Source organism: Cynocephalus volans, chromosome 2 (genome assembly GCF_027409185.1).
Source record: "Cynocephalus volans isolate mCynVol1 chromosome 2, mCynVol1.pri, whole genome shotgun sequence".
NCBI lineage: Eukaryota > Metazoa > Chordata > Mammalia > Dermoptera > Cynocephalidae > Cynocephalus > Cynocephalus volans.
This window is the reverse complement of record NC_084461.1, coordinates 113,556,815-113,580,820: the sequence shown is the minus strand read 5'-3', so window position 1 is coordinate 113,580,820 and position 24,006 is coordinate 113,556,815. Positions and strand designations below refer to the sequence as shown.

At 35.4% G+C, this 24,006-nt stretch overlaps 1 protein-coding gene across 1 annotated transcript in view; it reads right to left on the bottom strand.

Annotated features, from left to right (window-relative positions):
• Positions 1–11,876: 11,876 nt before the first annotated feature.
• The window catches only part of SLC27A6 (solute carrier family 27 member 6), a 77,656-nt gene continuing 65,526 nt past the window's right edge, over positions 11,877–24,006 (bottom strand). Inside the window, exons 6-10 of the mRNA XM_063087843.1 lie at positions 21,711–21,801; positions 18,727–18,925; positions 17,469–17,566; positions 15,711–15,841; positions 11,877–12,053 (exon numbers count right to left, since the gene is read on the bottom strand). Coding sequence (XP_062943913.1) covers positions 11,877–12,053; positions 15,711–15,841; positions 17,469–17,566; positions 18,727–18,925; positions 21,711–21,801 — 696 coding nt within the window. The remainder of the gene's footprint in view (positions 12,054–15,710; positions 15,842–17,468; positions 17,567–18,726; positions 18,926–21,710; positions 21,802–24,006) is intronic.

Sequence of the window (24,006 nt, the reverse complement as noted above, 5' to 3'; positions counted from 1 at the left end):
CATTACTCAAAAACTTTGCCTTCTCTTCTGGGAAAGGGATCTGTTCATTTTCATTAGTATACAGGATAGTTGTAACATGTTAGGTGGGATTATGACCTTCTTATAGCCTTTATTTAAAAATCAAGTACAGTTTCAGGAGATGGGTTTAGGTACCATGTTGACAGGAGTGAAGTCATCGTGGTTAATTTTATGTCAACTTGACTTGGTTAAGATAGCTGGTAAAACTTTATGTTTGGGTGTGTCTGTGATGGTGTTTCCAGAAGAGATTTGCATTTGAATCAGCAAACTGAGTAAAGAAGATCTATCCTCACAAATATGGGTGGGCATCATTAATTCATTGAGGGATAAAATAGAACAAAAAGATAGAGGAAGGTCAAATTTTCTCTCTTCTTGAGCTGGGACACATATCTTCTCCTACCCTTGGATATTGGAGCTCCTGGTTCTTGGGCCTTTGGACTCAGGGACTCACAACAGTGTCCCCCTTTTCATCCCCAGTACTCAGACTTTTGGTCTCAGACTGAGAGTTACACCATCAGCTCCCCTTGTTCTTGGACCTTCTGACTCAGACAGAACTACATGACTGGCATTCCTGGTTCTCTGCCTTACAGACAGCATATTATGGGATGTCTTGGCCTCCATAATTGCATAAACCAATTCCCATAATAAATTTCTTATTTATCTGTCTATCTATCTATCTGTCTATCTGTCTGTCTGTCTATCTGTCTATCTCCTCTTGGTTCTGTTTCTGTGAAGAACCCTGATCAATAAAATATGATTTAAATTTTCCATATGTGCTTGAGAAGAATATGGATTATGCTGTTGTGTGAAAGATCTGTATATGTCTGTTAGGTTCATTTGGTCCATAGTGTTGTTCAAGTCCAGTGTTTCTTTACTGATTTTTTGTCTGGATGTCTTATCCTTTATTGAAAGTGGGATATTGAAGTCTCCTACTATTGTATTGCTGTCAATTTCTCCTTTCAAATCTCTCAATATTTTCTTTATATACTTAGGTGCTCTGATGTTAGGTACTTATATATTTATAATTGTTATATATTCATGTTGAATTAACCCTTTTATCATTATATAATGTTTTTCTTTTTCTCTAGAGACAGCTTTTGACTTAAAGTCTATCTTGTCTGATATAATTATAGCCATTCTTGCTCTTGCTTTCTTTTGCTTAGTGCGTATTTTTTTCCATCCCTTCACTTTCATCCTATGTGTGTCCTTGTATCTACAGTAAATTTTCTGTAGATGGCATATAGTTGGATCTTGGTCTTTTATTCATTGGCCACTCTATATCTTTTGATTCAAAAGTTTAATCAATTTAAATTTAAAGTTATTACTAATAGGTATTTAAGATATGGGATATGGGAAGAGTAAACATTACTCAAAAACTTTGCCTTCTCTTCTGGGAAAGGGATCTGTGTTTGTTTAGTTGTCTTTTTACATAGAAAGTCAATTTTCTCGCCGCATTCAAAATTCTTTGTCTTTGCCCTTTCATAATTTGATTATAATGTGTCTCAGCATAAGTTTCTTTTAATTCATCTTATTTGGTGTCCTTTGAGCTTTCTGGACTTAAATGTGTATTTTTATCCCTGTGTTTGGTAAGTTTTCAGCCATTATTTATTTGAATAAGCTTTCTGTTCTTTTCCACCTCTTCTGCTTCTAAGACTCCCATAACATATATTGGTCAGCTTAATAGTGTTCCATACGTCCCTTAAGCTATTTTCACTTTTTTCATCCTTTTTTCTTTTGCTCCTGTGACTAGACGATTTCCAGTTACCTGTCTTTGAGTTCACTGATCCTTTTATTCTGCTTGATTCAGTCTGCTGTTAAACCCCTGTATTGAATTTTCAGTGTAGTTATGTGTTCTTCAGCTCTATGATTTCTGCTTGGTACTTTTCTACATTTTCCATATCTGTTGAAATTCTCATTGTGTTCATTCATTGCTCTTCTTACCTTGGTGAGCATCTTTATGACCATTATTTTGAATTGTAATCAGATAAATCATATATCTTTATTTCATTGGAATTGGTTTCTGGAGATTTATCTTATTCTTTTATTTGGAACATATTTCCCTGCTTTTTCATTTTCCTTGACTTTCTGTGTTGGTTTCTGTGCATTAGGTAAAATAATGACCTCTCTGTCTTCACAGTCTGATCTCACAAAGCAGATGAACCTCACCAATTAGTCTGGACAGAGATTGTGAATGCTTCTCAAAACTTTGTGCTGATCCAAACCATCCTCTTTGTTCTTAGTGTCCCCCAGGAGACTAGAGCATGCCAAGTCCCATCAGTGCCTCGAGACTTTCAAGATAGAAGCTGATCCCTTGAGTAAAAGCTGGAAGAGTTCTAGATATGTGGTGCAATTCTTTCTCTCTCCAGGGAGAAAGTGGGAGACTGAGTTTATTGCTGGCTTGCTCTGTACTGAGCCATAGAAGGGAGCTGTGGCAAATGCTTGCATGCTTATTCAAATTGCATACTCTTTCAAATCATTACTTTTCTCTCAGTTGACTCCAGGGTCCTATCAAATTTCAGGTTCCATCATCTCTCAGAGACAGTCAGGTTAGAGGCCAGTTTCTCAGACAAAAACCAGAAAAGTTGGGGAGCTAGATATATTGTCCCACTCCTTCTAGGAGGAAGCTGGAGGCCTGGTTTTAGTGCTGAAGCAAGCTAGATGAAAGAAGCCATGGGAAGCACCCACATATCCATTAAACACCCAGAGTACTAGTGATTACCTGCCCCATCAGCTGCCAGATGCAGGCTAGTTAGAAACCAGATCCTCAGACAGCAGCTGGAAAGATTAGGACTTTAGACGTGCAGTCTAACCCATTCCAGGGAGAAGCTGAAAGCTAGGTTTTATTCCTGCTCACTCTACACTGAGCCAGGGAGAAGAGATATGGGAAGTCCTTGCACACTTTTCTAAAATGGCCTTTTTGTTTTCTGTGGTCCTAGGGAACTAGCGAATGTTATGCTCAGTCAGCTTCCAGAAATAGTCAAGTTAGGAGCTAGTTCCTTGGGACTCTTTACTCCTTAGGGAAAAACTGGGAAATGGGTGTTCCCTCCTGATTATATGTGCTGTGCTAAGGGTGGGGTTTATGGTGAGAGTGTGTCTCAGCTTTCTCTACTTAGTTTGATGTGGATATTTTCTCACTTTCCTTGTATGCAGGAGTCCCTCAAGTAGTCTCTAGATTTTTCTCAGAGGAAATTGATCCATGTGTAGTTGTTTATTTGGTATGTCTGTAGGTAGAGAGAGAGTGTCTTAAGCCTCCTGTTTTGCCATCTTGTTGATGCTCAAAAACAATTCTTCTGAGGGGAAGAAAGGATGAGTACCAGAATATATATAATGAGAATGGCTTTTGATAGTAAATAGGACATTCATTTTATGGCAAGAAGAATGAAGATAATTGGCATATATGTAAGTTGTTTAGGATACTATGATAACGGTGGGGTTATTATGATAACTCGTATATTCTCAATTAAGTACAAGGGGAGCCATCAGCTGAATGTAGTGGGGTGGTGGGGAATGGAAAATTCAAAAAGCGTGGAAATGTATGATACATTCATAGTGGAGAGAAACTGAGAGGGTTGGATGAAGATTGGTATTGAGTGATGACATGAACTGAGGAGAAAAGAAAGCTGTGAGCCCTTTGATGAAATCATCAGAAAATGAGATGAAGGGACCCAGAGGTGAGGATGTTAAAGCAAAATGGCAGAGCCTCAGAGGAGCAGGAAGCATAATAGTCTGGAGGAGACCTTGAGTTACAAGAAACATATCACATCTTGACAACAATATGTGGGGTGTACGAGAGTTATAGCCTCCACTTTAATGAACCAAAATTAAAATGGCACCCTCCAGGAGAGCCAGGTTTCTAATAAGACAAATAGTTAAAAGAATGGATTTGGGGAAACACTGAGGATTTATAGGAAATTTGGTGCACTTGGGTTTGGGAGTCCAACGGGGCCCAAAGGAAAGTCCAGGTGGCAGGAGCAATTAGAGGGTGAGAATAAAGAAATAGGATATAATACAGAGCCAGAGTTCAGAATCCTGTGGGGACTGTTAAAAATGTAAGTTCCCAGGGTTTACACCCAGCATTTCTGATTCAATAGATCTGGGTAGCACCCAGGAATCTACATTTTATAACTTGCACAAATGATTGTTATGCCCTCTTCCTTGGAGAACAATTTGCCTTTTGTTGAATGCTAGGGACTAGGTAATAAAGACTTCATGCAGTGATTGATGGGGGAGGAGGAGCCATCACTGTTCAAGTGTGTTGACTGAGAAACCCATTCACACGTTCAACCCTTGCACCTTGTTGTTGAAATATGACATAGTATGTAGATAGTAATCACATAACTATGCTTCTATCTTTAGAAGGATTAGGGTCGAATATTTTACACAGATTAAACGTCAGTTACATAAAATCAAGAAACCATTAATCTGAATAAGGAAAAGCACTGAAAGAAGTTCATAAAATAAATTCCAAAGACATTTTTAGTACTGCATTTTAACTTTGACTTTTAATTTACTGAAGACATTGCCCAGAGCTTTTTTGTATGAAAGCCACAGTTTCAGTAATAAATCCCTTCACCAGTAAAACAGCCAGAGATGTAACAGTCACCTCAAAGAATGATACTCTTGAATGTGGTTCAAGCTTGGCTTTTGTTACACATATTAAAAATTTTACTTACAAATTTATTGAAATTTTAGGGAGAATTAACAGCCAGAGTGTTTTTCCTCAAGAAGTTAACAATCTTGTATAAGCTTTCTAGAAAATATCAGATGCTTTTATTATTCTCTTTAATGGTCTTAAAAAATTCATTTCAAATATGTCAAGGAGCGGTAGAATCTAAGAGAAGAGAAATATATTGAGAGAGATAATGACAACTGAAATTTATTTCTACTGAGAAGTGGATGAGTATTTTAAATGCCCTCTCATAATACCATTTATTCAATTTCTTGCTTTCTGTGTTGTTCTTTAAAGAAGGCTGTGCACTTAACTTTTCTAATTGTCTTAAAAGCATACATCAGCCATATACAGTACTTACTAAATTCAAATAACACAAAGGACATAAAGTAAAAAGCAAAAATCTACTCATCCCTTATCTAACTCTACTCCTCAATGATTTAATTAAAATTATTTAAAAGTGTTCTTCCAAATATTTCTATTTCTCAATGAACTTAAAAAAATGATACTGTTTTTTCTTAGTGATACAGCATGGTTATTATTACATGTCATTACACACTGACATGTCAGATTTCACACTCTTTGTAATCATTGTGGAGCATGACAAAGTGTGGATTCTACTAATATTTATTTAACGTTTTCCTTTTATAGGCTATCTCCAATTATTCACTATTATTAATAATGCTGTCTGGAACAGAACACACTGACATAACTCCTGGCTCACTATCAATAGTAATTTTTTTACTCTTAGAAACAGAATTGCTGAGTCAAAGTTATATGCATTTTTTATTCTGATATACACCATCTTCCAGAAAGTAGCACCCATTTACATTCCCACAAACAATGCCTATAAGAGTCCTGTTTCTTATATGTCGCCTGCGATGGATATCTCATCCTTATTGTAAGTTGCAGTTTCCTAATTAGTAATGAGTTTAAAGATCTTTTCTCAATTTTTAAAAAAATTTGTATTATTTGTTATTAGCATACTCATTATTACGAATTGTGATTTTTCTTTATGTCCTTTACCTGACCTATCATTCACCAAACCCCCTCCCATCCTCCCTCCTTCGCATCTCTAATATCTTTAGGTTTGTTCTCTCCTTCTGAAAGTTCAACGTACTGTTGTGGTCTTTTCTTTCTTTCCTTCCTTCCTTCTTTCTTCTTTCTTTTTCTTTCTTTTCTTCTTTTGTAGCACCCACTTATGAGTGAGAACATGTGGTATTTCTCTTTCTTTGTCTGGCTTATTTCACTTAACATAATTTTCTCCAGAGTTATCCATGTTGCTACAAATGGCAGAATTTCTTTCTTTCTTTCTTTCTTTTTTTTATGGAAGAGTAGCATTCCATTGTGTATATATACCACATTTTCCTTATCCAGTCGTCCATTGATGGACATTTAGGTTGGTTCCATGTCTTGGCTATTGTGAACAGAACCACGATGAACATGGGAGTGCAGCTGTCCCTTCGACATGATGATTTCCATTCCTCTGGGTGTATACCCACTAGTGGGATTGCTGGATCGTATGGAAGACCCATCTGTAGTTGTTTGAGGAGCCTCCAGACTCTTTTCCGTAATGGTTGTACTAATTTACAGTCCCACCAGCAGTGTAGGAGAGCTCCCCTTTCCCTGCATCCTCACAAGCATTTGATAATAAACATCTTTTATTTTTCATTGGATTTCCCATTCTTTATGCTATAGTTGTCATTTGTATTTCATCTACATTAAGTATAAACATATGAGATGATGTCATACATTTTGTTTTAAACGATTATATGAATTTTTTAAAATTAAGAAAAACAAAATAATCTTTTATGTTTGTTCACATATATGCAATTTCCAATAACCTTCATTTCTTCCTGATGATGAGTTTCCATATGATATTATTTTCCTTTTGCATAAAGGACATCCTTTAGAATTTCTTTTAGACAGGGCTCCTGGTTATGAATCTTTTCAGATAACTTTTATGTGAAACTGCCTTTATTTCACCTTCATTCTTGAAGGACAGTTTTGCTGCATATAAAGTTCTGGCTTGATGTTTGTTTACCTAGGATTTTAAAGATATTGTTTCATTTTCTTTTGGCCTTCACATTTCTGATGAGAAGTTAGACATATTCCAAACTGTTATTCCTTTTTGTACTTTTTTTTCTGTCTCCTTCAAAAATTTCTTTTTATCTTCGCTTGCCAGAAGTTCTATCACAATGTACCTAGGTGCAGTGTTCTTTTCATTTTTTCCAATTTGAGGTTTTCTCAGTGTCTTAGATGAGAGAAAATGGTGAAGAAAAATTTTATTTAAAGAAATAATGTCCAGTGTTTCTGAAATTTGGCCAAAGTTATACATTTTTAGTATGCAAGAAGGCTAGAAACTCCTATAACAGAATTCCATAGACTGGGTGTCTTAAACAAACATTTAATTTTCACAGTATTGTATGTAGGCTGGGAAGTCCAAGATCAAGCATAAATTGTGTCTATCCAGTAAGGGCCCACTTTCTGCTTTACAGATGGGTACCTTCTTGCTGTATTCTCACGTGGCAGAGATAGAGAGATCTAGTCTCTTCCTCTTTTTATAAGGACATTAATCCGATCATCCTATGATTGGACCTCAACCTCCTGACCTCATCAAAACCTAAGTCCCTCCCATCTCTTAATACCATCAGGTTGTGGATTTGGACTTCAACATATGAGTGTTGAAGTGACACAAGCATTCAGCCCATAACACTGGGCTTCCTGCATACTAAAAATGTCTTTTGCCAAATTTGGGAATCTTTGGACACTATTTCTTCAAAGAAATTTTCTTCCCCATTCATTCTCTTTCATCTCTACTTTTTAGAATCCAGTATCACAAGTAATTTTTCCAAAGATCCCTGAAATATTATTCATTTTATTTCATTTTTTATTTATCTTTTTTAGATTGGATAAATCCTATTGTTCTATCATCAAGTTCATCGACTCAGATTTCTGTCATCTCCATTCTGCTGGCTGGTCCAACAAACAAATTTTTTAATTTCAGATATTACATATTTTAGTTCTAGAATTTCCATTTGGTTAGTTTTTCTAGCTAGTATTTCTCTGAGATTTCCTATCTTTTCATTCACAGCAAGCATTTGTTACAATAGCTACTTTAAAAATCCTTTTCCACTAGTTCCAGCATCTGGGTCATCTCAGTCTCCACTGTATTTTCTCTTGAGAATGGATCATATTTTCCTTTTTGTTTGCATGTTTTGTCATTTTGAAGTATATCTTGAGCACTGTGAATGTGTATTGACACTGGATTCTATTATATTCTTCTAAAGAGTGTAGATTTTTTGTTTAGTTTTGTTTTAGCAAGCAGTTAAAGTGGTTGGACTCAAACTATAAACTTTTCCTCTTAGGAAGCAGCTCAAATCTCACATCAGATCTTTTAGCCTTGACTGTGTTGCTTGGAGTCTCCCCCATGCTTGAGTCATTCAACATTAGCCAGACATATGGGAAGAATTTATCCACAGAAAGTGAAGGCCATCTCTCTGGCTCTCTCCTTTATGGAAGTCTGCCACTCACTTTTCAGTGGCTGTGGTTGCTTCGAGCTCTGTCCCCTGGTTCATAATACCAGTAAGCTCTCATATTTTCTATTAGTCACTTCCCATGGTGTAGCCTGGGTCTCCTACAGGTTTCAAGGCTTTTGACAAGAGAAAACTCATGCAATGTCATTCCTTTCTTCAATGTCAAGTTTGCTCCAGAGTTGCCAGTTTTCATGAGCCTTCAATAGAAAGTAGTTATTTTTCATATTTGTCCAAAGTTTAGTGTTTTTGTCTATAGGAGAGTTGGTCTGATAGGAGTTTAGTAGCCATTATGAGAAGCAGAACTTTACAAAGTTTTTTATAATTTAATGTATCATGCTATTTCCTGCTCAGTTTCTGCAATGGCTTTGCCTGGCACTTAAAATAATATTCAGTCTTCTTTGCCTCACCTATGTGATGTGATTTCTGCCTAATTTCCCTAATCTTATCACTTACCACTCACCTGTCATTTACCCAACAATTTTGTCCAAAACACTGACTTTGGAACAGGTAATGTTTCTTTTCTGTCTCCATGCTTTTGGCTTTGATGTCCTTTCTGCCTCAGTGTACAAAATAATTTTGTAGAATCTTGTACATAAATTTATCATATTGTATGTATATTTCAGCAATACGAATATTTTACTTTACAGTATGGCTTTATGAATCTATATGTACCAGCCCACCTTGTTTTTTTATGATCACATAATATTCCACCATATGGTGGTATCAACATTTATTTAGGTTTTCTTCCTTTTGATGGATAAGTGCGTTGTAAATTATTTTTCTATCAAAAAGAATAAAAATACATTGCTTAAGACTCAGTGCACATGTATATAATGTATTAGAGATATTACATGTTGTCAAAAAGTAGAATTCCATGTTGAACAGTAAATACATTTAACATCTTAATAAATACATATTGTTTTCCAAAATGACTCTACATTTAACATCTTAATAAATACATATTGTTTTCCAAAATAACTCTACATTTAACATCTTAATAAATACATATTTTTTTCCAAAATAACTCTCAACAGAACTATGTGGGAGTTAAAATTTCCCCACATCATAGCTGACCAAACCTGGCTATTATTCATGTATGTAATTATTGCCTGGTGAGCAAAACCAGATTTCATTATTTCTTATTTTTATCTTCTTTACCAATAAAATACATTTTTTTTGCAGCACTTGTCACATTTGTAATTCCAGATTTTGTTTCTGTAGTGATTTAATGTCTTCCTCACCCAGTCTGTAGACTTGATTTTCCTTACCAGTGTTTCCCTAGTACCTGTCATTTTATATATTAAGGTTCTTCAAAAAGTTAATAGAAAGATTTATAGTATCTTTTAGTTTCATTTTTCCACAAACTTTTTGAAATACCCAAAATGGAATCAATATACCAATCTTTCCATGAACTTTTTGAAGTACCCTCATGTGTGTGTGTGTATGTGTATCATGCATACATATACGGGGGTATATTAAATAATTGAGTGAATTGGATTTTTAATTTTTGTCTTGTTAAATTATTATCATTTTTTCCCTTTAAAATGATTTTGCCTTTGTATTTTTTGTAAGCATTGTAAGCATTCTTTATATACTATGTGGCTATTTTTCCCTAGTTTCTAGTTATTTTCTCCTAGTTTCTAGTGTTTTAAAAACATTAATACTTACTTTTGTCTTTTGTCTTAAAGAAGTTTTTAACTCCATGTAGTATAATTTTCCACTTTTTTTCTCTTATGTCATGATTTATTTTGCTTGCTGATGGAAGTTTTTTTATAAGTAAGGGAAAGGCAAAGAACCTCATGGCCTCAATTTTTTATAATTAAGTGTCCTGATAATTACACAGAGGCCCTATTTTGGTCTTTATATGTGTTCACTGTGTGTCTGGATTTCTTTTGCGTTTGTAGTAGTTTTCAATTACCTGTTTAATGCTTTGTTTTTCTCCCTTCCTCCACTGTTTCTTTGATAATTTTATCTCATGTTTTCTATTTTCCAGTAATTTCTCACAATGTTTGATATGCTATGACACACTTTCTGCTCCCCCCCACCTCTTTAAAATGGATTGTTCTCTTTATAATAATTTATTGTCTTTCACTGCGATGGATTTTGTCTTTCACTGCAATCGGTTTGGCAGGAGGAGTAGTGGTAAGGGGGTGATGTGTATATGCTTAGTTCACGATCACAATCCAATCTCTAAAGTTTTTAAAGAGCTAGAAGTTAGCAGAAACATGTTCAGTCAGGCTTATAGTATTTAAAGGGCACCTGAAAATTAAAAATATATACATAAAAGCAAAACAATTTTTAATGGGAAAGGCAAAAAACAGCTAATCGTTAATATAAAAATTAAATGTCAACTCATTCATTCAATATATTTTTAATAAGGAAATTAATTCATTCTCATTTATCTTTTGGGATATGGGTATGCCCAGACTTTTTATTTTTTCTATTTATCATGAGCTCTTTTTGTTTCTCTTTTAAAATTCCTGATTTTGTCAAAATTGATTACATTTTCTCAATTATTTTTTCATTCTGAAGTTTGACCTTTTATTTCTATGCTACTCATGGTTAACCTTTAAATTTTTTAAAAAAGTCTTAACTTTATAACATATGTTTTCCTAACAACAACAAAAACAAACTACATGCAACTTCTGTTCTACCCAGTACAAGCTCTTTAGCATGTGGGTGACAACACGAAGCAAGGCAAACTTTCCTTTTGGTTGTACAGAGAGCTAGGTTTATGGGCACAGGGGCTTCTTGCTGGGCATATTCCCCTCAGTCCAGCTCCACAACCTTCATATGGACGATACCCCACTTTATCAAGAGAGTCACTTTTGTGGTTCTAGCTTGAAGGAACCACTGGAGCCTGGTGCTTCCACTTGAGATAAGTACAATTGTACTCATTACAAATTTCTCAAACTTGTTCAAACTCTCAGCCCTTTCTGTCTTTGATCTAGGTGATAATAGCAGGGTTCTATTCTAGTCTATTTCCTACCCTGTATTATTAGTGGTTCCTATAGCTCTGTTGGACTTTATCATCAATTTAATCCCATTTATATATCTTTAAAAATTCCTAAAGGTTTTGGACTTACCCGTTTTCCTGCTCTGCTGTTTTATATTTTCATATTTCTTCTATCATCTTAATATGAGCTTAAGATAAAGGAGATATGAGTACATGCACTTAGTCAGTCAGCTTCTTTTGACTGGAAGTTTACAATTAAAAACATCAGAACAAAAACTCAAAACACACATTAATGAAGATGGTTTTATTGAATTAAAGAATAGAACACATAAAAATAAAATATTTGAGTAAAATTTAATCATTTATTCAAAATTAGAAACTTTAAATATTAGAAAGTACATTTTTAGTGATTATCTAAGCTGTTAACCACTTATTCATTATTTAAAATATTTAATATTAAGGCAAATAGTTATGCACTGAATCCCCAAATGTGTACAAATAGTAATCAACTGAAGTTTATATCAATTAAAACAAATTAAAGTTCTTACTCAATTGAAGAAATGCTCCTGCATATAAAGAAAAGATAGCACATGCTTAATTAATGTTAGTTCCCCTTCCCCGTTTTGTGGTAAAGAATCACATATTCTCCTCTCACTCTTCTTAGGAAAGCATATGAAAATCCCATACATACAAAATCTTAAAGTTTTATCTCCCCTAATATTATTTGATCATAAAGTTCTTTGGTCAATGGAACATAAGATTTTTTCAAATTATCTAAGAAGTACAGTGGATCAGAAATTTTCAGTGGATTAAATCCTTCTTTCATCAACTGGAACTTCTGTAGTTTGAATGTCCCTGTTGTTTCCATTTTTTCCTATAAAATAATTACCCAGATGAGTGGAATCATTTAATACTATTTATAATAGCTATAATATATAAATAAAACATTTAATACTATTGACTGTATTATTTAATCATAATATTTTTATATCTAATGATTTCTCTACATTTACTATTAATAATTTATTATAGGAAATAAAAAATGCCTTGTGGAATGTTCAAATCTTTAGTTTGTTTTACTTGTAAAGTTTACTCAAATATTAACTCATTCAGTATATAAGAATTATAAGCACAATCAATAAACTGATTACAAGGATGTGTAAAACAAATAGGCTACATCTTCAATTCAATGCCAATACAATATTATGTACAGAGAATTCTGTGAGACACTAAGGAGATAAAAGCTCCAAAAGACAGCTCTAAAAGACAATTTGTAATATAAGTACACTCAAATCTATTATGCAAGACAGAATACCATAAGAATCAGATGGGTATAGAATACTCTAAAACCTGGGTTCCCAAACCATGCACCAAGGTGCATTTGGGCACCTCAGTGAATTCTCAAGGGCCCCACAGAATATCTTAAATTTTCAAGGGAAATTCAGTGACATACAAAATCTGTTGGTGACTACTTGCAAATTATTAGTTCAAGGTAGTTTTGATATTAGTTTGTGGTACATTCCTTTGCAAAAATGGGTTTTCAGTGGTTTCTGTGATGAAAAGAAAGTACAGCCAAAAACCAGTGTGAAACATGAAATCAGGCTGGCTCTATCCAGTGCAATCCGGTTTGACAGGTGTGCAGTGACCAATTTGCATCTCCTTAATTGTGGTTATTTGAAAATGAAATGGAAAGTGTCTTTTTTCATTTGATTCATATGCATTATTTTTCAAATGGTTACTAATTTATTAGACCTAAACACTTATGAATTCGTTTTGACTTAATCAGTGAATAAACAAATGTTTAGGTATTTGTTTTGACCCAAGAGTTCCATGATAAAAGTCATTGGGACACTGAAGGTGCTGTGAATCTAGAAAGTTTAAGAATCTCTGCTTTAAGGGGTTTAGAGGAGGTCAGAATGTATCTCTTTGTGGGAGTCTCAGGCATGGAAAAACAACCTTGTTCAGAAATGACATCCGATGACCCATATAATGTTCTGTGAGTAATTTGTCCATTTTTATTCATCCTTCTGGACTAATTTGAGTCAATTTCACTGTGAGCTCCCTTCCTCGATCTCCTCTCTTCCCTCTCCCCACCTGTGACCCAACACTGTCATCCCAAATTAGATGCTGCTGTGTAGGCACACACATCCTTCTTCTCTTTTTTAGGAAATTAGAAGCTCACTGTATTTATAAAATTTGGTGTTCTTTATTTTTATAAACTTAATATTCTCCTAGGTCATGTAATTTTATAAGTTCTCACTAATTATATTTTAATTAACTTTACCCTTACTCTTGAACTTAGATTATCAAAATTTATACTACTATAAATAATACTTAGAAGAATACCTGCATATATAACATTTGTGCATCTTTGATTATTTCATAAGGATAAATTTCTGGAAGTGAAATTACTAAGTCAAAATACATGCAAACTCTTAGGAATCTTATCGAGTATTACCAATTTATTTTCTAGAGAGGTTAAAAAAATTTGTGTTTCCACAAGCAGAATGAAAGGACCAAGTAAGTTTTATTCCAGGCATACTGAGGATTGTTACATTTTTTAAATTATTGTAAATTATTGGCAAAAAGTGCACTTTTTAAAAATTTGTGCTAAACAGAGTTTTAATAAGATAGTTGTTTTACTCATTTTGTCAGAAGTAACTTTTACTTTTGCATTGCTTTTATCAGATCATTTATTATACGATTCATTTATTAAATAAATATTTTGACTGCTAAGTGTCAGGCTTTTGGCTAACTATAGCAAATATTGTAATAAACATAGAGGTCATGATCCATGTTCTTTCTTAGTGCTTAATCATCCTAACATATTTTCTAAATTTGTGCAAGGCTGATCTAGTCTTCCAGAGAAGTCCTATGCCAAAATATTTCTTCTGCTTAATGAAAGTGAATTTTAAATTGTCCTAGGGGAAAACTGCTTAAAATATTATTTGCTCTATCAAATTTCTACTCCACCAAAATATATTACATATGGGGTGGGGTGGAGAGGGAGAGAGGGATCTGAGTTACAAGAAGACACCATGAAGGATCCTTGCGGTGTTGGGACTGTTTATATCTTTATTGTGGCCATGGGTGTATGAAGATACACAGGTGATAAAAGTGTATAGAAAATACACACATACACACACACACAAATGAGTACAAGTAAAACAGGAGAAATTTTAATAAGATGGGTGAATTATATTAATATTCTGGTTGTGATAGATTTGCAAAATGTTACCTTTAGGGAAAACTGGGTAAAGGACATATAGGGTCTCTGTATTACTTCTTACAACTTCATGTAAATCTATACCTATCTCATTAAGAATTTCAATTAGAAATATATTACTTCTGCTTCACATTCACATACCTTTAGTATTTCATAGGATTGCTATGAAAATAATCTGAGAAAATGTATGTAAAAGCTCTTTAAATTAAAAATATGCAAATGAAACATGTATTTATGACAGTTCAGATGATATGTCCTATTGAACGAGCAGTTACTTGGCTATAAGGATTGCTTGGCAAATGCTTTAAAACTGAATATGACACCATCTGTTGCTCCATCAGAGATCTAATGGTGACATAACAAATGTATTCAGAAAAAGACCGTGTTATTGTATATTAAGAGATGAGTAGTGGGCCGACCCTGTGGCTCACTCGGGAGGGTGCGGCACTGGGAGCGTGGTGGCGCTCCCGCCATGGGTTTGGATCCTATGTAGGGATGGCCGGTGCGCTCACTGGCTGAGCGCAGTGCGGGCGACACCAAGCCAAGGTTGCGATCCCCTTACCGGTCACAAAAAATAAATAAATAAATACATAAATAAATAAATAAATAAATAGAAAAGAAGAGATGAGTAGTAATTTTGAGAAAGTATAGTTGAGGTGCAATATTAAATAAATGAATGGTTGAGTAAATGAATAAGTAAGGTTACCCAGTAGCTGAGTAAATTTACTTTCTTTTTACTATACTTTATACCAGTAACCTAACAAGAGAGAGCCCTCATCCAAAAACAAATTAACTCAGAATTTCCCAAAATACAAGGTGGGGGGTGAGGTGACCGGATAGAATGACAGTAAAAATTAAAGCAGGATTGCTTAAAGCCAGTTGTCTTTAGGTTCTGAACACATCCTGCAGACACTTTAATGTGTCTAGTTTGGTGAAACCTAACTCTAGGCACATAGCACCAAATGTCTTCACAAGACACGTGTAAGTTCTGGTTTTGGCTTACCGCCATCACTAGGACCATCATTTTGCTCTGAGGTCCTGACTGAACAGGAAGAGAGCAATTTTATAATTAGGAGAAAGATAAATATATCTAGCATTTCATCATGCTCCTTTCTATAATTAGGCTTCAAATATGGCATTGATTAACATCAACTCTACATCCTCATGCTTTTCACCAGTCTCAACATTTTTTAATATACATAAAATGCACATATTATCTAAAGGATACAATATTATTGTGCAATTAAACCATCTCCCTGGTTTCCTGCTCTTAAATTTCATAATAAATTCAGATGGTAAAATTACCTGAATTCTTAAAAATCGTGGATAGGCATAAACTGGTAGACATGCTACAACTTGTTCATAAACTTTGTCCAAGTCCAAAGACTTATTCGGTTTTAAAATAATAGAAGCCATTCCTGCTTTTCCTTCATAACCTGAAAAAAGTTTGAAATAGAGTCAATTTTATAAGTACTACATGAATTTTTAAAAATAATCCTGTTACTTAAATATTGTCACAAGTAGAGACAGTAAATCTATTGCAGTGATAATAATGCAACAGCAGCATAAATGAGCATATGATTTACTCCCTAGAAATAATTTAAGAACAAAGAAGCCGAGAGTCTATCCCTAATTGTCTACACTACAGAAATTAAATAGATGGAATGGAAAACACCAAGAGTTATTCATATTTGCATCCTACCACCACTAACACAAATATTAAGAAAAAAATTATTTAAAGGCAAATATATTCCAGGAGAATTGTACATTTTAAGCATCAATGCATAAAATAAAGGCCATATTTTTAAGTAAAGAAATTAGAAATTGGTATTTTCATAATTAATTCCACAGTTACTTTATTGCTTATCATGCCACCTATGGTTCTTTACAGAGGATCAAAGTCTTGGAGCTTTTTCTCCAACACCCAGTGGCTGTTTCTCAAATAAACTTGTATACAATATATGATGATCAAATCAAGATTATTAGCATATTCATCATTACAAATATAATCATTCTTTGTGTCCATTAACCAAATTTCTCAATAACCTCCTCCCTCTCCCCGTTTCCCACCTCTAGTAACCAAAATTCTGTTCTCTCCTTCTGAAAGTTCAATGTATTATTGTGATTGCTGTTTTTTCTCTTTTTCCTTCTATTTATTTATTTATTTGTTCTTTAGCTCCCACTTATGAGGGAAGACATGCGGTATTTCTCTTTCTGTGCCTGGCTTATTTCACTGAACATAATTTTCTCCAAGCTCATCCATGTTGCTGTGAATGGCAGATTAATCATTCTTTTTTAGGCTGAGTAGTATTCCATAGTGTATGTATATGACACATTTTCCTTACCCAGTCATCTGTCAATGGACATTTAGGTTGGTTCCATATTTTGGCTATTGTAAATAGAGCTGTGATGAACATGAGAGAGCAGGTATCCTTTCAACATGATGATTTCCATTCCTTTGGGTATATACCCAATATATGCATATTTATAAAGGTAATGAGGCCATACAAATTTTAAAATAATTTTTAAAAAAGACGCACCCTTAAGTCAGTGTTATTAAACATTTGAACTAGAACATGTTCCTGTTCAGTAGTATGTACAAACACTGGTCATGAGGAGAAAAATAATATACTATTCAAAAGCTCTTAAAAAAAAGAAAAAAGCTGGCCAGTTAGCTTAGCTGGTTAAAGCAGGTGTTGCTAACACCAAGGTCAAGGGTTTGGATTCCCATATTTGCCAGCAGCATCGAGAGAGAGAGAGAGAGAGAGAGAGAGAGAGAGAGAGAGAAGCTTTAACTATTTTCAAGCAGTGAGTCACAGCCCAGAGTTTTCCAACTCTGCTTAAAAATACACACAAACATTAAAATTCAGCTGGTACTTTCCCCCTAAAGTGACCATGAAGTATGTTAGCTTGGTCAAAGACATTACTTGCCAAAACAAGACTAAGATATTTATTTTAATGTACAAAAATTTAAGGTGTTGAGTTAGTAAAATCATTGCAAAACTGAGAGCAGTGGCACATTCTATTCTGAGAATCCTTCCAAAATCTGAAATATATTCATACCTGACACAGCCACACCATAGACATTTGTCTCCTGTATAAAATCCAACATTCCAATCACATCAGCAACCTCTGCAGTTGAAACATTTTCTCCTTTCCATCTAAATGAAAAACAAATTCCAGTTAGTGCACCTGCATTTAAAGAACTAGGTGCCCAGTTTTAGTTTTAGTGCCTTGCCTTTGGCTCTGTGCAAGTACCTAGTGACCAAAAATAACTATAGTTTTCAAAACAAAAGGCATTTCTAAGGAAGCACTTTATTGGCAATTCAACAAAATAAGCATCTGTTTTTCAGTTAAAGTTGATTACTTTATCTATGTCTCATTGGTATAAATTGCTTACTGTAAAATGTTTCATAATATATCACAAAAATAAAATAATGAAATAATGATTATATTACAAAAATCTGTATTTTGTAAAATAACAAGTAGGTACAAAACATTCCCTATCTCTGGTGATAGGGATATGTAGAATTAGAAGAAAAGTGATAGTTGTCTTTTAGTGAAGTGACCCACTTTAATTTCTAGGTATTAACTCTTTTGGCTCCTTCAATGCATATGAACGAAAGGGCTATCAAAAATAATTACATTGCATAATGGTGAATAGACTAATTATCCTGATTTGAACATCACATATTGCATATAGGTAATGATATTCAACTCTGTACCCCCCAGAAATGTACAACCAACTATGTTACAATAAAATAAAATAATTCTATATAAAGTAAGCTTATAACATGGTACAAGAGGGCAAGGAGGTAGAAGTTATTTATTTATCCAAGCATTTATTGAATGCTTACTGAATGCCGTTCACTGTTCTACAGTCATTGACTGGTGGAAGCAGAATAATTTCATAGGCCTAAAATAATTTTAGAAAATTAAGAAAGGAAATGTAAGAAGAAAAATTTTGCTGTTTCAATATTTTTATTATTAGATCAAAAATTGGATCACATTTGACCTAACTGGTTTTCTGTTTTAACCCTACCATTTAGACTTCACATATGTCTGCCAGTTTTATATTCTAAAAATAAAAGCTCACTGATTTGGACTAAACTGATTCATTAAAACAATTATAAAATTTAACATCAAAATTTAACTTCTGGTTCAGTCTAGAAACAGATGGCCAATTAAATTTTAAATGAGGAGACATTATGGAGATAAAGGACTCTGCTCTGAAAGTTAAAGAGCATGTGGTCTCTGCTGTTTCCACAGAAGTACGGTTCACAATTACAGAACAAGCCGTGCATCCCATGATATTTCATACCTGAAAGTGTCTCCAATACGATCCCAAAAATAAAGGAAATTCTCCCGATCTTGGACCATTAAGTCTCCTGTGTTAAAGTAAACATCTCCCTTCTTAAAAACATCAAAAAGCAATTTGTTTTTTGTGTGCTTGTAAGACCCAGCATAACCAAAGAAGGGATTCTTTGCATTTACTCGAGAAATGAGAAGTCCAGGTTCTCCTGAAAGAGAAAACGGCGTTTTGGCAGCCATCTGATTAAAACTATTGTTACACACACCATGCATGTATCTAAACCGTATCTGGCCAACACAACACAGAGATGCTCATCTTACTTTCCTCTCTGTTTATTTTTATTATATTTGACCTCACTTACTCTTGGTGCCTGCATCTGGCACATCCTTTCACAGATTACCACAAACACAAATTCCTTTGGAAAAAAACAACAAAAAAAAAATTAAATGTAAAGGAAAGGTGTATTAAATTTTTTTCACTTCCTGGGTGGATAGACCTATGGCTATTTTTGTTTGGGATTATGTAGACATCGACACAGATAATATTGAAAACTATATGTACATACACACACACACATATATATACATATGAAATAATCCTAATAATAATTTTAGTAAAATGATGATAGCAATATTTACTGAGCACTTACTGTGAGCCCTTTGCAATTGTCACATTGTTTATTCTTCACAGAAATTATCTGAAATTGATATTATAATCCCTAATTCGCATGGAAGGAACAAGAGCCCAGAGGGATGAAATGAATTGCCAAAATCAGAGAAAGAAATGAACCTAGGACTAAAATTCAAGTCTCTACGATTTTGTGGTAAGCTTTCGTACAATACTATTCTGATCCAGTTACCATGTTATTAGAAATTTAAGAAAATAGTTTATTCCTCTTAAGTACTGTTTTGGAAATCCTCCATGTGAAAGAGAAGAGACTTTGAGAAGATCTCCTATACCACGATACTTATTAGTTTTGCTATATTTAGACACATTATCTGAAATAATTTTCCAATCAAACTTATTCAAATTAATCAAGATTCTGCTCAGTAGCCTGCAAGATAAAAACTACTTCTAAGAGAAGGTGAGAAAAGAGAACAGCGATCACTGCCCCAGAAGTCTTCAAGGCCATTGTTTACTTGCTTTGCCTGCTGTAAAGAGATGCAATATCTGCATGTCTAGGTAGATCAGGTTGGATTCCAGCAGAGTGTAAAGCAATTTCTGTCATTTTAACACTCTTTATTCAACTCCCATTCCTTCTGGGCATCCTGGCTTCCAAGGGCACACAGGTCACTGGCCAAACACACCTGCTTTGCTCCAGCAGAGGCCCTTATCATCATCCTCATTGTCATTGTCATCACCAACGCCATCATATCATCAACATCATAATAGTTATTACCATTATTATACCTGTTGAGCACTTTCTGGATACCCGTCACTATTCTGAGGGTATATTTCCCATCTAATCCTCATTACAAACTTGTAAGAAAGGCCCTGATAATATATATCTTCACTTTACAGGTAAAGAAACTAGGCAGAAAAAATAACTGCAAAATGTCATACAGCTGTCAAATGTAGCAGTTGGAGTTTTTTATAACCAGGTCCATCTGACTCCTAAGCCTCACCTCCATTGTATATGCTGTCAGTCTACATTCCCTGTATTTCAGAAGTTTTCAAGACTCTTGTATCTCTCTCAAAATTTATGTCTCTGAATTTCTTCTTCAGGACACAGGTGATATTTTCTTCTCTGACAAATTAATCATTGCAAATGTTTAAATAGGTTATAGTGTATTCCTAATCTTTCCTGTCTAGGTATAATTTACATTGTGAAGGCACAATGCTTTAATGGAAAAAGTACTGACTAGCTCAAAATGCGAATTCCAGAATAGCAAAGCAGATATTTGGGGTCCACCAGCTTTTTAAGAAACTCTGAGGTTGCATAAGCACAGTTCTGGGATTCAAGCTCCAATATCAGATATTATCAGAATTGTAATAAATAAAGCACACTAGAAAAATGTGTTTACATTCTTTACAATTTCTTCAGAAATTTCTTTTTTTCTTGGACAGAGTCTATAGAGTTGAATTAGAGAAAAATATTTGATAAATGCCCTCGGGCTTGAAATTCAGACTTGGGAAATTTATTTTTTAACAGATAAACCTTGTGTTTTATAATCTTTCAGCTACCAGAAGATAAAAACAGGTTTGCAATCTTTATCCCCATATTTGAAGTACAGATTTAGGAAGTCATTTCTGAAATATAGTTTAAACATATTTTGAGGCAATAAAAAGTAATTTTGTCCTGATTTATTCAGACTGCATCTCTGAACAATTCTAAGTGTGCATCTCTACATTTTATTCTCCACTTTTATGCAACAGCAGGGTTAATTGGGGCACTTGCTTTTATGAAAATTTCTAATCTACAATTACAAGAAAGTCTACCTTGGTAGAGGAGGGGAATGAGAAGGAGAAGGAAGGGGAGGAAGGTAACAAGCCCCACACCAGGCCCTCCAGAGGGGCTTATATATGTCTCATTTTATTGTCAACAATAACCTAAAAAAACCATTGTCACCTCTACCTACATGTGAAAAAAAAGGGGCTCAGACAGGTTGACTAACCTGTCTGAAGTTACACAGTTTCTAAGTGTCAGAGCCCAGATTTAAATTCAAGTTGGCCTGACTTTCTACTACATCTAGAATGATAAACTGTCATTAATTTTTATATTATAGTTTGGTAATATAAGACATTAGACATATGCCACTTACAAACTAGAGATGGTGAATTAAGAAAAATATGAGCCAAATTGTAACCACTTTTCAAATCTAATAATTTGCCATCTAAGTGACGCAGTGGGTCTTTTAATATCTAATAACTAAACCTCATTAAAATTAAGTCAAATAATACATTGAAACTAGTCATTCTTTTATAAATTCAGTAATACTATATAGAAGTTCAGAAATTTTGCTTCAGGAGACATCTTCAAATACAAGTCTTACCTTTTTTCATATGACTACACCAGTTTTGTTCATTTCTAACAGGTTCATCTTTCTGAAAATCATACTTTATTAAGTCAAAAGTGAAAAAAAGCTGCAAATAAAAATCAAACAAAAACAAGCATTTAATTAGTTCTGCAATGATATCTACTGGTAGGAGATTTTATGTTGAATTGAAATAAATAACTATAATATGGTTTATTAAAACAAGTAGCTTTTACTGATAAAAGTTAAATAAATATTTAAAAATCAAAACTGAAGATATTAATAAATAGAAATCATTTACTGGCATTTACTTTCATTTTGTGTGTGTTGCACTTTATGTTAGCAAAACATTACTAATTTTAACCATAAATGAGTGATATCAAGATACAGAAGCAATACACGCATTTACATATTCTGCTCACTATAGGTAAGAGGACTATTTCTGCAGTCACTTAAAACAATCACTGAAATGAAAAGTTTTAATAGAATTAATAGATAAACTATGTGAATATGAGATAGGAGGTGGGGCAAGATGGCACAAGGTGCATTGCTCCCATAGAAAAGGACCAGAACAATTGACAGATAGCTAAATATTGACAGGAGCATCAGTGGAAGAGCATAGGAGTGCAGCAGGAGATTGGTAAGATTCCTGTGGAGCACGAAAGCCCAGGATTGTGGCTTAGAGAGAAAAGAAAGGCACACAGCCTCAGCCACCACATCTCTGACACCAGGACTGGCACAGGAAAAACGTTTCCCTGTGGTGAAAAGGTAGGCAGAGGACTCACATGAACCTTCATCCTCACCGTAAAGGCGTGCAGATCATTTGGCAGAACAAGCTGGGAGAAAAGTATGAGGAGTGGCCTAAAATACACAGACTGCTTCACTTTAGAACACTAGCACAAACTGTGCACTCCTCGCCCCCCACCCTTGTGACCCAAGCCTATGTAGGACAGCACCATCTTGAAATCAGAACCACTGCAGGAGTGCACCCTGCCCTCGGGCCAGTAGCCTCCACCCAGCTCACTAACAGGACAGGCTATAACTCTCTGATCCTGGCAACTTGAAGCCTGGGCTCACAGTGTCTGTAACTCTAGTTCTGTAGTCTGGAAAGCCATCCCTAGACCAACTGGACTAATGAACCCACCTCTCCAGCCAGATAGGCAGACCCTCCTCACGTGGACCACACTCCCTTCCTCCCCTCACCCTCCAGCCCTGCCAGCTGACTGAGCTGGGTGCACCTGAGCCCCCACCTAGAAAAACACTTCACAGGTCTCTTCCCTAATGAATATGCCCTTGGGATGGTGGAAATAAAGTACATCTGCCCCTCCCAGAGAAGCAGCCAGGTGGTTCTATCCTGAACAGTCCCTCCTTGTGGCTTTTCCAACAGTCCCAGTAACAGCTGCTCTGGCCCCTTCACTGGAGGACTACCTAACAGCCCTGCCCACTGCCCAGAAGCAGCTGGATAGGTCACTTCACTGCAGGCCTGCCTAGCAGCTCCACACACCACCCAACAAGCAGCTAGACAAGCCCCCTCACGGCAGCCCTGTCTAGTGGCCTCACCCACTTGCTGAGAAGGAGTTCAGCAGCTCGGCCCTTGAAAGCCCAGCTCCTGAACTGCAGAGGAAAGCATGACTTTGCATCAGGCCCCAAGAACTGGCACAGCAGAAGGGCCATCAGCAGACCCACACTCAGCTAGTTGAGCCAAAATGCATCCATAATCTTCACTCAGAGAAACAGCTGAACTGTCATGCTCCTGGAAGACCTGCCACTGAGTCTTTGAGCCATCACAGGCACACACATCTGAGTGACAAACAGCTTGGCTGATGTGCCCCTGGTGGGCCCACCCCTAGTCAGAGAAGCAGAACAGTGACCCTGCCACTGGCAAACCAGTACTGGAGACCTGGACATGCCGTATGCCTACACCCCCAGCCTGAGAATCAATCCACCAACCACAACCCCAGTCAGCCAGCTTCTGAGACGACTGACCCACAGGTTGCTTGTGCACACCACCAGCCTGTGAACTAAGCCAGCAGTACCTCCCCTGCAAAGCTGTGCCACTGCATGAAAAATCCCCAAAGCATAGCTCTCTGAGTCTCTCACAGACAGCAAAAGTGGATTATAGCCAAAGAAACTACGCAGAGTCTACACTACTGAGTCTATATGGAGCAAAGCCATTGTAATCTACCCAACTGACATTCTAGGATGCATGTGCAGGTGAAATTCTTTTCCTATGCCAGCCACCCCACAAAATTAAAAAAGCTGACTGTCCCACCAGATACACAGATGTCAATGCAGGGAAACAAGAAACATGAAA